The 12984-nt window shown below is 37.1% G+C and overlaps 1 protein-coding gene across 3 annotated transcripts in view; it reads left to right on the top strand.

Moving 5' to 3' along the window:
* The first annotated feature begins 18 nt into the window (after positions 1–18).
* Positions 19–12984, top strand: part of BORA (BORA aurora kinase A activator) — a 30193-nt gene continuing 17227 nt past the window's right edge. Inside the window, exons 1-5 of one of the 3 annotated variants that reach the window (XM_004054590.5) lie at positions 19–319; positions 1237–1404; positions 3596–3702; positions 7275–7320; positions 10273–10354. In XM_004054590.5, the coding sequence (XP_004054638.1) occupies positions 155–319; positions 1237–1404; positions 3596–3702; positions 7275–7320; positions 10273–10354 (568 nt within the window). In that variant the 5' untranslated portion in view covers positions 19–154. The remainder of the gene's footprint in view (positions 320–1236; positions 1405–3595; positions 3703–7274; positions 7321–10272; positions 10355–12984) is intronic. The other 2 variants (XM_063697408.1, XM_055360193.2) reach the window with 2 other exon arrangements.

Genomic DNA, 12984 nt, shown 5'->3' on the forward strand with positions numbered 1-12984 from the left:
GCTCACGCCGGGCAGGCTCCGCCCCTCGCGCTCGCCGCCGGCGTGAGGCTGCGTTGATTTGAATTTGGAGCCACGTTCCTCTGCGCGGAACGTGGAGCGAGGAGTTGCCATTCGAATTTCCTACGCGGCCTCCGTGCGATTGGCTGGTTCGCGGATGGCGGGACGACACGATTGGCTAGTCGCTCACAAGCCCCGTGCCCTGGTTGGCCCAAGACAGCGCGGAAGCGGGGAGTTAAAGAGTCTGTGCCTGTCGTGGAAGCTGGCCTGGCCCCCGGAGTTCCCTGGAGTCGGTACTGGGGGCTTCGTTTTGTACGCACCGGTAGGTACGCTCTTTGTGGTCCCTGGCCTTTCCTCCTGTCTGAATGGAGAGGTTTCTTTTCCCAGCTCCTGACTTGCCTGCCCGCTCGCCCCTGGTGACTGGGAGCAGTCAGGGAGTAGGTGTGGAAGAGAGGGGCACCAGAAAGAGTGGCCACGTAGGGTTGGGGGCGACGCCTCCTTCGCACTCCATCCAGGGAAGCCGGCTGCATCTCAACGTTCCAGAAGTAGACTCTTCTCCACCCCACTCCGCCAAGTTGTAGCCTCTGTAGCCTCCTTTGATTGCAAGTAATGCAGTCTCCCTTTCTATCCCGGGAGGGGTGAAGGGGAGGTCTTGGCGAAAGGAGGATTTTTGGAGGAAAGGGGACCCCAGGCAGTTAATTTCCTACCCCCTGTCAATCATACTTCTCTGGCTAGGACTCATGTGCAAGAAAGGCACAAGCTTCCTCATCTCTTACCTGCTTGCTACAAAGAATTGTTTAATAGCAACTGTAGTTGGATAGGGTATCCGAAGAATGTTCATAGTGTTGAGACATGAGATGATGAATTTTTAAAAAATCGTAGCTATAAGTCCTTTAGTTGAGAAGAGATCTGGGCCTGTTGTAACCTTTAGTTTCCTCAGAGGCAGATCTGAATTCATTCATATTTGATTGCTGCGTATAAGCCACTTCACTTCTCTGAGCTTAATACTTTCGCAAAATAATATCACTAATAAGTTACTGCTATAGCTTTCAAGGTTATTTCGAGGATCAGTTGAGAACATTTATATGTGATGCTTTTTTTGTAAGCTGTATCATAGCCCCAAGAGTGTGAGGTTTTGAGTTGTTTTTGTGACACATTTGTCGAGTACATTTTAATAGTTAAAATTAATATCTATGGGACTTTGTAATTTTAACATGCATACTCTTGATTTCTTTTTAGTTTTCTCTCTGTGCTATGGGAGATGTCAAGGAATCAAAGATGCAAATAACACCAGAAACTCCAGGAAGGATCCCTGTTTTAAATCCTTTTGAAAGTCCTAGTGATTATTCTAATCTCCATGAACAAACTCTCGCCAGTCCTTCTGTTTTTAAATCAACAAAATTACCAGTAAGTTATTCCTGACTAGTGTTTACAACTAATTTTAAATGTAAGTAATTACAAATAATTTTAAATGTAAACATCTGTCTTTACAAGGTAAGGAGGAAATACATTATGGAGCATATGTAGCTGCTTTTTAAAATTGTAGTGTTCATTATAATCTAGTGGTTAGGTTAATAAGTTAGCTAGAAGAATTTTTTTTTTTTTAAGTTCAAGAACATATGTTAGCTTCCTGCAGTTGTGGGTGTAGCTACATTCTGTGGTTGACGATATAGCTACTAATACATTAGAGAAGAAGCTGCATCATCTAATATTCTGTTCTCACTTATTTGGCAAACATTATTTGAGTGTTGCTGTGTGTCAGATACAGTGCTAAGCAGGGATTACACTGTGAACGAGTTAGGATCATTAGGCACAAATCCTTAAGGAGGTTATACTCCAATGTAGGGGTCACAAACTTTCTGTTAGGGGCCAGACAGTAAATATTTAAGCTTTACAGGTCATTTGGTCTCTGTCACAACTACTCACTTCTGTCTTGTATCACAAAAGCAGCCATAGGCAATGTGTAAAGAGATAATTTTATTTATGGACACATAAATTTATGGACAGCTTTATTTATGGACACATTTGAATTTCATATAATTTTCACATGTCACAAGATATTTTTTTGTTTGTTTTCCCAACCATTTGAAACTGTCAAAATAATTCTTAGCTTGCAATCTGTTATAAAAAGAAACTAACCCCTATTTTAATGTGTGAAACAGAACTAGATGAGTAGTATCAAGACAGTGTGATAGGTGATATGATTAGTGCTTAGGACAATAGTAATATGAAGGAAAAGTGTTCTTCAGGATATTAGAAAAGGCTTCATCACTTTATCTTTTTTTTTTTTTTTTTGGTAGAGATGGGATTTCACCATGTTGGCCAGGCTGATCTCGAACTCCTGACCTCATGTGATGCACCCACTTCAGCCTCCCAAAGTGCTAGGATTACAGGCATGAGCCACGGTGCCTGGGCCACTTTATCTTATTTTACTGTTATTTGCTACACTGGAGAAGTTCTTTTGACCTTGGATCTTTCAACCTACCAAGTTACTTAGAAAAACTGCAAATAGGGTGGCTGTTTCTGCTACACTTTCATACAGGTTTTACAATGAGCAAGTATGTACTAGTGGAAGGTCAAGCAGTTTATATTGAGTCATTTCATCAATCTGACCTTATGATTTTTAATTGAATCATTAAAATTTATCTCTTGGTCTTACTAAAAATAAATAATAGATTGACAGCAGCTTAATCCTCAAAGTTGGAATGTATGGCATCTTGCGTTTTTAGGACTGAATTTGCCTAGAATATATTTCTAATTACAGATTAGGATTTGGATAAACCTTTAATTCAGTTGCATGGTTGAGTACAGAAAGGCAGCACTGGTTGCCATTCATAATTATTTTAAGGATCAACTATGTTATGAGCTTTTGCAGCCATCTCCAAAGTGACTAAGGACTTTAATTTCAGTTCCTTCTTAGTGAAAGTAAAGACGTTTGTTAACTGTGAGAGATTTTTACTTTTACATGGGCTTAGTTTATCACACTGATGAGTGTTAATTGTGAAAGTTTTATATCTTTATTACTCTGTTGTGATTTTTCTCGTATTACGTAATTCCAACCCAGGTGAAAGATTCTGATATTTTAAAAGAGATACAGGCTGGGCGCTGTGGCTCATGCCTGTAATCCCAGCACTGCCAAGGTGGGCTGATGACTTGAAGTCAGGAGTTTGAGACCAGCCTGGCCAACATGGTGAAACCCCGTCTCTACTTAAAAAAAAAAAAAAAAAAGACAAAAATCAGCTGGATGTGGTGGCGGGTGCCTGTAATCCCAGCTACTCAGGAGGCTGAGGCAGGAGAATCGCTTGAACCGGGGAGGTGGAGGTTGCAGTGAGCTGAGATTACACCATTGCACTCCAGCCTCGGTGATAGAACGAGACTCTGTCTTAAACAAAGAGAGAGAGAGATACAATTAAGTCAGTTGATCGAATGTGATATGATTACCCTTTGCCATTTAATTTCATGGTAAAGTCAAACTTTAAAATATAAGCTTTAAAATATTTTCATATTATAACCATTCATATTATTTCTCACATAGGTTAGCATTTTGATGAACTATTTTAGTTTGCCTTTACTCATAAGCTCACTTTCTTTTGTTAAGACTCCAGGGAAATTTAGATGGTCTATTGATCAACTAGCTGTAATAAATCCTGTAGAAATAGACCCAGAAGATATTCATCGTCAAGCTTTATACTTAAGTCATTCTCGGTAAGTTTTCCTTTCTTGCACCTAAGTCTAATAACACTCTCAAGTGAAGAGAGGTAGGAAATTCTAAATGTTGAGTATTTTTCTATGTAAAGGTATCAGGGAGAAAAAATTTTGATGCGGATTTTTCCTATCTAAATGAATGAGTTCAAAGAACTACATTCAGAAAGATTTTCTTGCCAACAGTTCCAGACCTGAGTAGATACCTTTTTCTTTTACAAGTAACATTTTCCCTCTGCTACTGAGGTGACAGCTCTGTACCCCTAGCACTCAGTTAAGAGAAGAACATTTTGAAATTTGCACTTTTCTACATGGTTGTGGCTTCTGCCATTAACTTGTTTCAGTTTGTCTTTTTGATGGTTTGGGGTAAAGCAAAATGCTGTTTCATTGTTATCTATGTTTGGGGAAACCTAAAACCCCCTTAGAGAGTTACGTACGCATTGAATGGAAGGGTATTCATTAGCAACAGAGCGGTTTTTTAGACATCATCCAACTGTAACAATTCACTTGGAATCTGAATTACATTTTCTAGAATTCTACATATCACCCAGTGCAGTCTTATTTGTTGATGTGTTGTTTAGGTTTCAAGGCACTAATGTACTGCAGATTTAGTTTTTTATTACAAAGTGTAAGGTCATATTATTCTTTTGTAGTTTTAGGGACTCTTGTTTATATGTTTTATAGTCTGATTTTTTAATATTTGAAAAAAATCAAATACATGGTATGACCAGATTTTAATTTGCTGTCCTAAGGTAGACATGTTGTTAGTCCAAAACAAAGGATAATCCTTTTCCTTTTGACTTAAGAATTCAGTCACACAACGTTGCACACATATTGAGATATTCTGGTAAATACTTACTGGCTTTTCTCCTCCATCTTCTCTTTGCTTGGTAACATGATGACCATTCACTCATAAAATTAATGTCCACCCAGACAGAGTGTTAATAGGAAGGGAATAGAATGAGGATGAAGCATGAAAGGATTTTAACTTAAATTTAAATAATACCTTTGAGGTCAGGTGTGGTGGCTCACACCTGTAATCCCAGCATTTTGGGAGGCTGAGGCGGGCAGATCACTTGAGGTCATGAGTTCAAGACCAGCCTGGCCAACATAGTGAAACCCCATCTCTACTAAACATACAAAAACATTAGCCGGGCATGGTGGTGCACACCTGTAATCCCAGCTGCTCGGGAGGCTGAGGCAGGAGAATCGCTTGAACCCAGGAGGCAAAGGTTGCAGTGAGCTGAGATTGTGCCATTGCACTCTAGCCTGGGGGACAGAGCAAGACTCCATCTCAAAAAAATAAAATAAATAAATAAGTAAATAAATAATACCTTTGAAAGAGAAGGTGAGATGAATATCTAAAAGCAAATGAGTCACAGCGACCAATTTTTTGTTTCACACGAACTTAATTATGCTTAATTATTTTGTCTCATTTCTTCAACATATTGAATGATGGACAATTATTATATTGATCAGTCAAGAGATACTTATTGAGTACTGTGAGGGACTGTAAGAAACACTGAAGAAGTACAAGATACTAAGAGTCAAGAGTCAAAAATATAATTAGACCGAAGTTGTAACACAGTGCTTCTCTTCTTACTACTAAATGATATATTGTCTGCAAAGGTTTATAAAGATAATCTTGGTGTCTCTTAGTACATAGATTTATCATATAGAAGAGTGGAAAAGAGTGGGAAAATATTATAATTTAATTTAATAATATAATTCAATGAATGGTTATGGCTTCTACCAAGGATAGTCAATATATTCTTCACAGAGCATCTCGTTTCATCCTTAGAAACAAGCAGTGTCTTTCAGTATCTCTTCTTACATATTAGCCCTCTACTTCAATTCTTCCCATCCTTTTCATGCCACCATCCACACAGAAAATTGTAACTGTGAAGCATACCAGTGTAAGCAGGTGAGTCTTGGCCATGTAGGTGACCAGTCCTGAGGTCCCCTCTCCTTTGCCACCTTGCAAAGGCTCAACATTCAGGCCACACCTATACCTATATGCATCATACTGGTGTTCAGTGGTATGCTGGTCAGGATGCTCTCCCCTGTATGATTTCTTAGAATCTTCTTTGATCTGACTCTAGAGTATTTGGCCACAGTGATTTTTACTGTTTCCAGCAATCACCTGAGTATTTCATGTTCTTGAAGTCCCTCTGATGAAGTAGCAAAAGGTTTCTGAATGCAGTAATCCTAGTTCAGAGCTTACTTGCTATTTGCTAAGCTTGTTATGTGCTGCCATTTTGACCATGATAAGATGAAGAGAACCATTGATAAGATGAAGGCCATTTTGTTATCCTCAAAATGGCTACTGTTCAAGCTGGGATATGTGGGTTGACACTGTAGTTTATTTTCTCATACTTCTCCCACTTGAAAAATCTACTTAATTTCTGAAATGTATACATTCTCATATAAGCTTTATTAAGCCATGAGCAAGTCTATACGTGAAAAAAATTCACACCATGGAATACTATGCAGCCACAAAAAGCATGAGATCGCGTCCTTTACATGGACATGGATGCAGCTGGAGGCCATTATTCTTAGCAAACTAATACAGGAACAGAAAACCAAACCCCTCATGTTCTCACTTATAAGTGGGAGCTAAATGATGAGAGCATGTGGACATATAGAGGGGAACAGCACACACTGGGGCCTGGTGGAGGGTGGGAGGAGGGAGATCAGGAAAAATAACTGATGGATTCTAGGCTTAATACCTGGATGATTAAATAATCTGTACAACAAACCCCCATGACACAGGTTACCTGTGTAACCTGCATTTGTACCCCTGAACTTAAAATAAAAGTTAAAGAAAAAATTTCTGAGACAAAATAATTTTAAATTGTAAAAAAAAATATGTCTTACCAATTTACTGATGGAAGGCAAGGATTCTTTCCTGTAATGGAATAAAGAAGTGGTCCTAGAAAGCTAACTGCTGAGTCCTTGGCAAGTATATGCTTTGTGCTTGGACCCAAAATTTTATATTAAATCTTGTAGCTGAGAAGTTTATGTTGCAGTAATTGCAGATTGTATCAAAGTGAAAAAAAAATTCATTTGGAAAAAATTTATATTGTCAGTGTTTTATTTCGGATTTAATATTTTTGACTGTTTAGAACTGTGAACTATCCTCATCTATTTTACAGTGAAAGTTGATTCTAAAATTATTGCCATGATAAACTTGTTATAATTGAAGAGAAAAACTTTGGACAATTTTTAGATGTATGTTGAATTAAATACTTCTTAATTTGTATTAAGGGACAAAGTTTATCAAATTTATATTGTTAAAAGCAATTTAGTATCAATGTAAGTCTTTTGAAATAAAGTATCATTGCATTCAAACTTTGAATGGAAAAGAGGGAGGTAAGCCTAATAGCTAACGGCTGAATTTCAGAATACTGCCATTTACTAAATGTTACAAGATACCACTAGTATTAATTATAAAGTGAGCTTAACATTTGCCAGTTTTCAATGAAGGGAGATTATTTATTTGAAAGGTTATTTTTTTAAATGTTCAATAAGCTTAAGTAATAGCATGGTTATTTTTCTTCTTTATCTTTGTATAGAATAGATAAAGATGTGGAAGACAAAAGACAAAAAGCCATTGAAGAGGTAACTTAAACTGTTACTGATCATTAAACCAGTTAAGGATCAATTCTGCATGTACATCACTTCTTTTAGGAAGACCTCCTTCAATTCCTTCACTGTCCTATCTCCCCTCCAAGCCCTTCGCAGTCCCATCTATATAAAGCACCCTTCTGTACTGTCCTAAGACCAATAATTTCCAGCTATCCCACTACCTTGCATAGCACTTGTATACTGTTGTAATGATCAGTTTAGTGTTTCTGTCCCCTAGATGCAATCTTTTTTGGCCAATACTGTACTTCATCCTTTCATTCTCAGGACCTAGCACAATTTGTCTTCCTTCTGCCTTCAGAATGTTGATTAGCACAAACTTTGTTTCAAGCTGGAGTTTATGTAGAGGAGGTCGAATATTCTCAGGCCTTCAGAGTCTAGATTGGCATTGGGAATGGCTTTGTCTTTTTTTGTTAATACTTTGGATTTTTAAGATATTCATGAAATAAAATCTCTTACTGTTAAACAGGAAAGGTATATCATAATGTAGGCTTTTTAAAGAATAAAAATAATTAAGTTTTTTGCTTTTTTATGTCTGTTGAACTGCCTTTCTTAGCATCTAAAAAAGGTTATTATTATTATTATTTTTTGTTTTTTGAGACGGCGTTTCGTTCTTGTTGCCCAGGCTGGAGTGCAGTGGCGTGATCTCAGCCCACTGCAGTCTCCGCCTCCCAGGTTCAAGTGATTCTCCTGCCTCAGTCTCCTGAGTAGCTGGGATTACAGGCATGCACCACCACACGCAGCTAATTTTGTATTTTTAGTAGAGACGGGATTTCTCCCATCTTGGTCAGGCTGGTCTCGAACTCCCGACCTCAGATGATCCGCCTACCTTGGCCTCCCAAAGTGCTGGGATTACAGGCATGAGCCACTGCGCCTGGCCCAGCATCTAAGTAAGGGTTACTTACCTCGTTCTTTCCTCAGAAAGTCTTTATGTGATGGCAGCATTTCTGATTTTTACTTTTCTGCCCCTCTAGCCCCCTCAACCCTCCTCTGTTCCTTAGCCATACTTGGCTCTTCCGTACCACAAAAGACTATGTTTACTCCTGCTAAACATTACCTACTTCTTCTTCTATCTAGTAACTGCACAGTTTTCATTCTGACTCAATCACTTGGTTCTTCCCCACCTGAATATTCTCAGACTCTCAAAATTTCCAACATTTTGAAAAAAATACTTTCTTTAAGAATCCTTAATTTTAAAGAGAAACCCAGCAGGTAAACTTAAGAAAATTTGTTTCTTTTCAATATATATTTTTGAAAATAGAAGAAACATATACATATAGTAAAAACAAAAAGAAAAAATATAAAATAAAAAGCCTCCTGTTTCCCCATCCCACTTCATGAAGGTAATGACTATAACATTTCTTATGTGTACTTTCAGATTAATTTTACTTATTTAATAGCATATGTTCTTAAAATATTTTTGACAAATAGGATTATCATTCTCATACTATTATCGTTCTCATACTGCATCCTCGTTTTTTTGCTTCATGATTTTTCTTAGAAATTTTTGATAACCAGCATATACAGATTTTTACATTCTCTTAGCAACAGCATAGATACCTAGCCCCTGTTGACAGATGTTTAAATTGTGTTTATTATTTTTCTGTCACAAATAATGCTGCAGTGATTTGTATATATATCTTTATATTCTTGAAATGGACTTAGTAAGTCAGAGGCTTTGTGAATTTTCAGTTTTGGTAGATTTTACCATATTGCCCTCCTAAAAGGTTATACCAGTTTATACTCCTGATTACAGTGTGACACTGCTTGATTTTCCATATCTCCAATATTGATTATTATCAGAATTCTTAATTTGTTCTACTCCTATTACTTTAAAAATGACTTTTTTTTTGTATTTCTTTACTTTTGAGTGAACTTATACATCACTTTGTAAGTTTATAGGTCCTTTAATTTTTTTTCTGGTAATTGTCTATATCTGCCCCAGTCCACCTTTTAAAAAAAAAAAAGAATCTTTTCCTCATAGATTCATGGGTAATTTAGTTAAGAAAATTAGCTCTTTGTCATATGTATAGCAAAATATGAAGAAAATATATTTGGTTACTTGCAAAACCTAGGGAAGGGAAAATACTGTGTTAGAAATGAAAGAGGAAAGAAAAGTATCCAAATGCTCTATCTCATTTTAATATACTGGCCAGTGGTGTGCTGGTGAATGTTTAACAACTTGCTCTCTGGTCGTGGAAGGAGTATGATTTATAGCGATTCCTGCTATCCATAGTGTAAGTACTCCAACCATGGCCAATTTCAAGCTACTGATGTGACATCACTGAATGGGAAAGGAAGAATAGTGGCACACCATTACATGTAGGAATTCCACCATACAGATACAAAATACATTATTAACCTCAAGAGCATAGACATTGATAAATATATAAAATAATTAGCAAGTGGTGAGTTTTGAATATTTGTTACCTTTATTTTTAATATATTTAATTGTAAGTTTACATAATTTTATTTTTAATATTGGTTTTAACAACTGGTGCACAGAATTCTTGAAAATTTAATAATCAGATCTTGAGAGCCAGAACAAACAAGCCAGCTTCAGTGCCACCATTCATACTGGCCTACTTGCATGTCTCTGTCTTAATATATTCCTTCCCTTTTCATCCTTTTTTTTGTAACCCCATCAAAAAAACCTGGGAAAGAAATTTAAAATACTTTGTCTATGATTAATCCTCTTAGTTTAGTTTGCAAGTTTCAAATTTAACTGGTTGATTTGAAGTATTAAGATTCCTCTTTATATATACTTTAAATTTCTTCCATTTTTCCTTTGGTCATTTGTATTAAAATTTTTGCATACAGTTATAAAGTTAGTATATGACATGTTTAATAATTATTTGGAAAAACACAGGTACCGTCTCACATTTTGGGTGGAATTTATGCCTAATTGTATGACTTTAATTTTCCTAGTTTTTCACTAAAGATGTCATCGTACCCTCTCCTTGGACTGATCATGAAGGGAAACAGCTTTCACAATATCATTCCAGTAAATGTGAGTGTACTAAAAATGATATGAATAAAAATCAAAAAAATCAGTGAATATAAAGCAACATAACGTGAAGTGCCAGTATATCTGCTTTGTAAGGAGCTTGCTTTAAAATTCTGGATAACATAGAATTTAACTCCTTTTAGGGTTAGAATTAAAAATTTGACTAAAATTTATTGAATTTTTTTTTAGCTGTTATACTCTGAATTTAACTTTTTCTTCATGACTATTGTGAATGTCAGTTATAATGATGGTTATAGAGGATCCATAGATGAATAAATAGTTGGTATTGAATATAGAGATGAGTTGTTAATGACTTTAGCAGTATTTTGAAGGTTAATATTTTAGATAAAACCCTAAATTGTGTTGCCTTTTGCTAATTTGCTGATTTCTTATAAAGGTAAAGAAAGGATGAAGACTTAATATGACCTCTGGGACAGTGTATTATTGCTGAGTATCTGCAAAATTAATAAGGAAATTAAAGGGCAAGCCAGTAAGCTAACAATTATCTTTCTACCTCCAGGCAATGGTTGTCATATATTTGTTCTCACTGCTCTTTGGGTTGTGAGGCAGTATTCAGGAATCACTTGTATATATGCATCCCTCATCACAGTGGAATTACACTGTCTATTGTAGTATACCTTAATTATGCTCTCAGTATAAGAGGGAATGTTTGTTCCACTCTTTATCAAAAAACACAACATAATAATACAACAATAATAGGTAAGCTGGGTTAGTACTTTCTCTATGCCAGGACAGTGCTAAGTGCTTTCAGTAATTTCTTATAACTCATATGAAGTAGGTGTAATTATTGGCCCCATTTTATAGGTAAGAAAACCTAGTTTTAGAAAGATGAGAGCATTTGTCCAGGGTTACAGAGATGTTAAAAGTGGGAAAACCTGAATTCAAAATTCTCAAATCAGATGCTGTATTCTTAGCCATTATGAATTAGTGGTAGCATGCAATAGTAGATGGAAATCTGGATTGTAAAACCTCCTACTTTTATAAATCAGAGAGGTGACCTTGATCAAATTATTCTCTTTGTACCTCAGTCTTTTATTTGTGAAATAAAAGGATTGAACTAGAGTTGTCCATTTACATCCCTCCTAGCTCTAAAATTGTGTGTCCAAGGTGACATTCTCATAGATACTAGTTTTTCACCCCCAGATTCTTTACTGTTGGATTTTTTCAACAGATGAATCAACCTTCTTAAGTGATTTTTTAAATAACATTTTTGTATTCCAAGTATCCTGTTTTAGTTCAAGTGATGCAGGATCAAGAAGATGCTTAAAAACACTTTAGACTCTTTGAAACCTAATCAAGCCCACGATAACAGTGCAGTGGTTAATAGAATAGGCTCCAGAGCTGTGCTGTTTACTGTGTTGTTGGGAGACAATTCTCCATAGGCCTCACATTTCTGCACACCTTTCATGAAGTGGCATGGACAAGTTCTGTTCCAAACTATCTTTTCTAGGGTGTTTGTCTTGGAAGGTAGAGATAGTGTGTCCCACCAGAGCAAAGGGTAAGTTTGTTTTGTTGTCCAGTATAGTAAAGATGATGTCTCCCTCTGGAGCAGATTTGTTTGCAGTCTCTCTTAAAAGAATGGGATTTCCTAAGCTTGGGGTTCCTTAGCTATGGTGAAAACCCATTGTGTGTCCAGCAGCCACCTGGGTATTTTAATTTAGAATCTTTTAAGATAGAGAGCACTCCTCCCATGATTAGGAGAGACACAAGATGGAAATAAAAATTTTATTACTTACAAGTCCTAGGGGTACACAGCATGCCTGAACACCACACAGGGAGGTCAGGGAGAGAGAGAAAGGGACCCATGGGCCAACGCCTTTATTGGGTCCAGGGCATTATCCAAACAGAGTTTTAGTTGGTGGGTTTAAAGCGAGCAGGCATGCATTGAGGAGGTCACACAGTGACTGAGAGATAGTCACTGTGGCATGTCTGTGTAGTCCATGTGCGGTATGAGGGTTGGGGGGTCAGTCAGGTAGGCCATATGTAGATGTCCCATAGGGAGGTGGTTACCAGGAGGAATTTATATAAGGCAGATATCTGGATCAACCACATTGAGGTATAGAACTAGAAACTGTGTCGGGTGAATGAGCCCTGCTTTTTGTATGAGAAAGTCCAACTTGTATGCAGAATTATAAGAATTCACTGCACTGGGCTGTTTCATGTCACCTTCTTGGCACTTGGGAGCAAAGGGAATTAATAGGAATGTTAAGTTCATGCTGCCTGCTGTGCTGAAAATAATAAAGTCCTTTGTCTTTGCCCCCCAGAAGCCTCATGTCTTTAGCCAGCATCAATGGAACTTTGACATGTTCACCTGTTAGTTGCCAAGCTGGGTAGAATCTTAGACCCTTTATAGTTCTTGACAGTTGTGGCCACGTGTGACTATTTAAATTTAAAGTTAAATTTAAAAATGGAGTTCCCCATTCACAATATTCACATTTCAGATGCTCAATAGCCATGTGGATATCGAGTAGTATAGATAGAGAACATTTCCATCATCACAGAAAATGTTCTATTGGATGCTACTTTAGGGCCAAGGTTGGCAGCCCTTAAGTGTAAAGGATTCAATAATAAATACTTAAGCCTTTACTGACCACACAACCTTTGTTGGAACC

The sequence above is a fragment of the Gorilla gorilla genome, chromosome 14 (assembly GCF_029281585.2).
Source record: "Gorilla gorilla gorilla isolate KB3781 chromosome 14, NHGRI_mGorGor1-v2.1_pri, whole genome shotgun sequence".
Classification (NCBI taxonomy): Eukaryota; Metazoa; Chordata; class Mammalia; order Primates; family Hominidae; genus Gorilla; species Gorilla gorilla.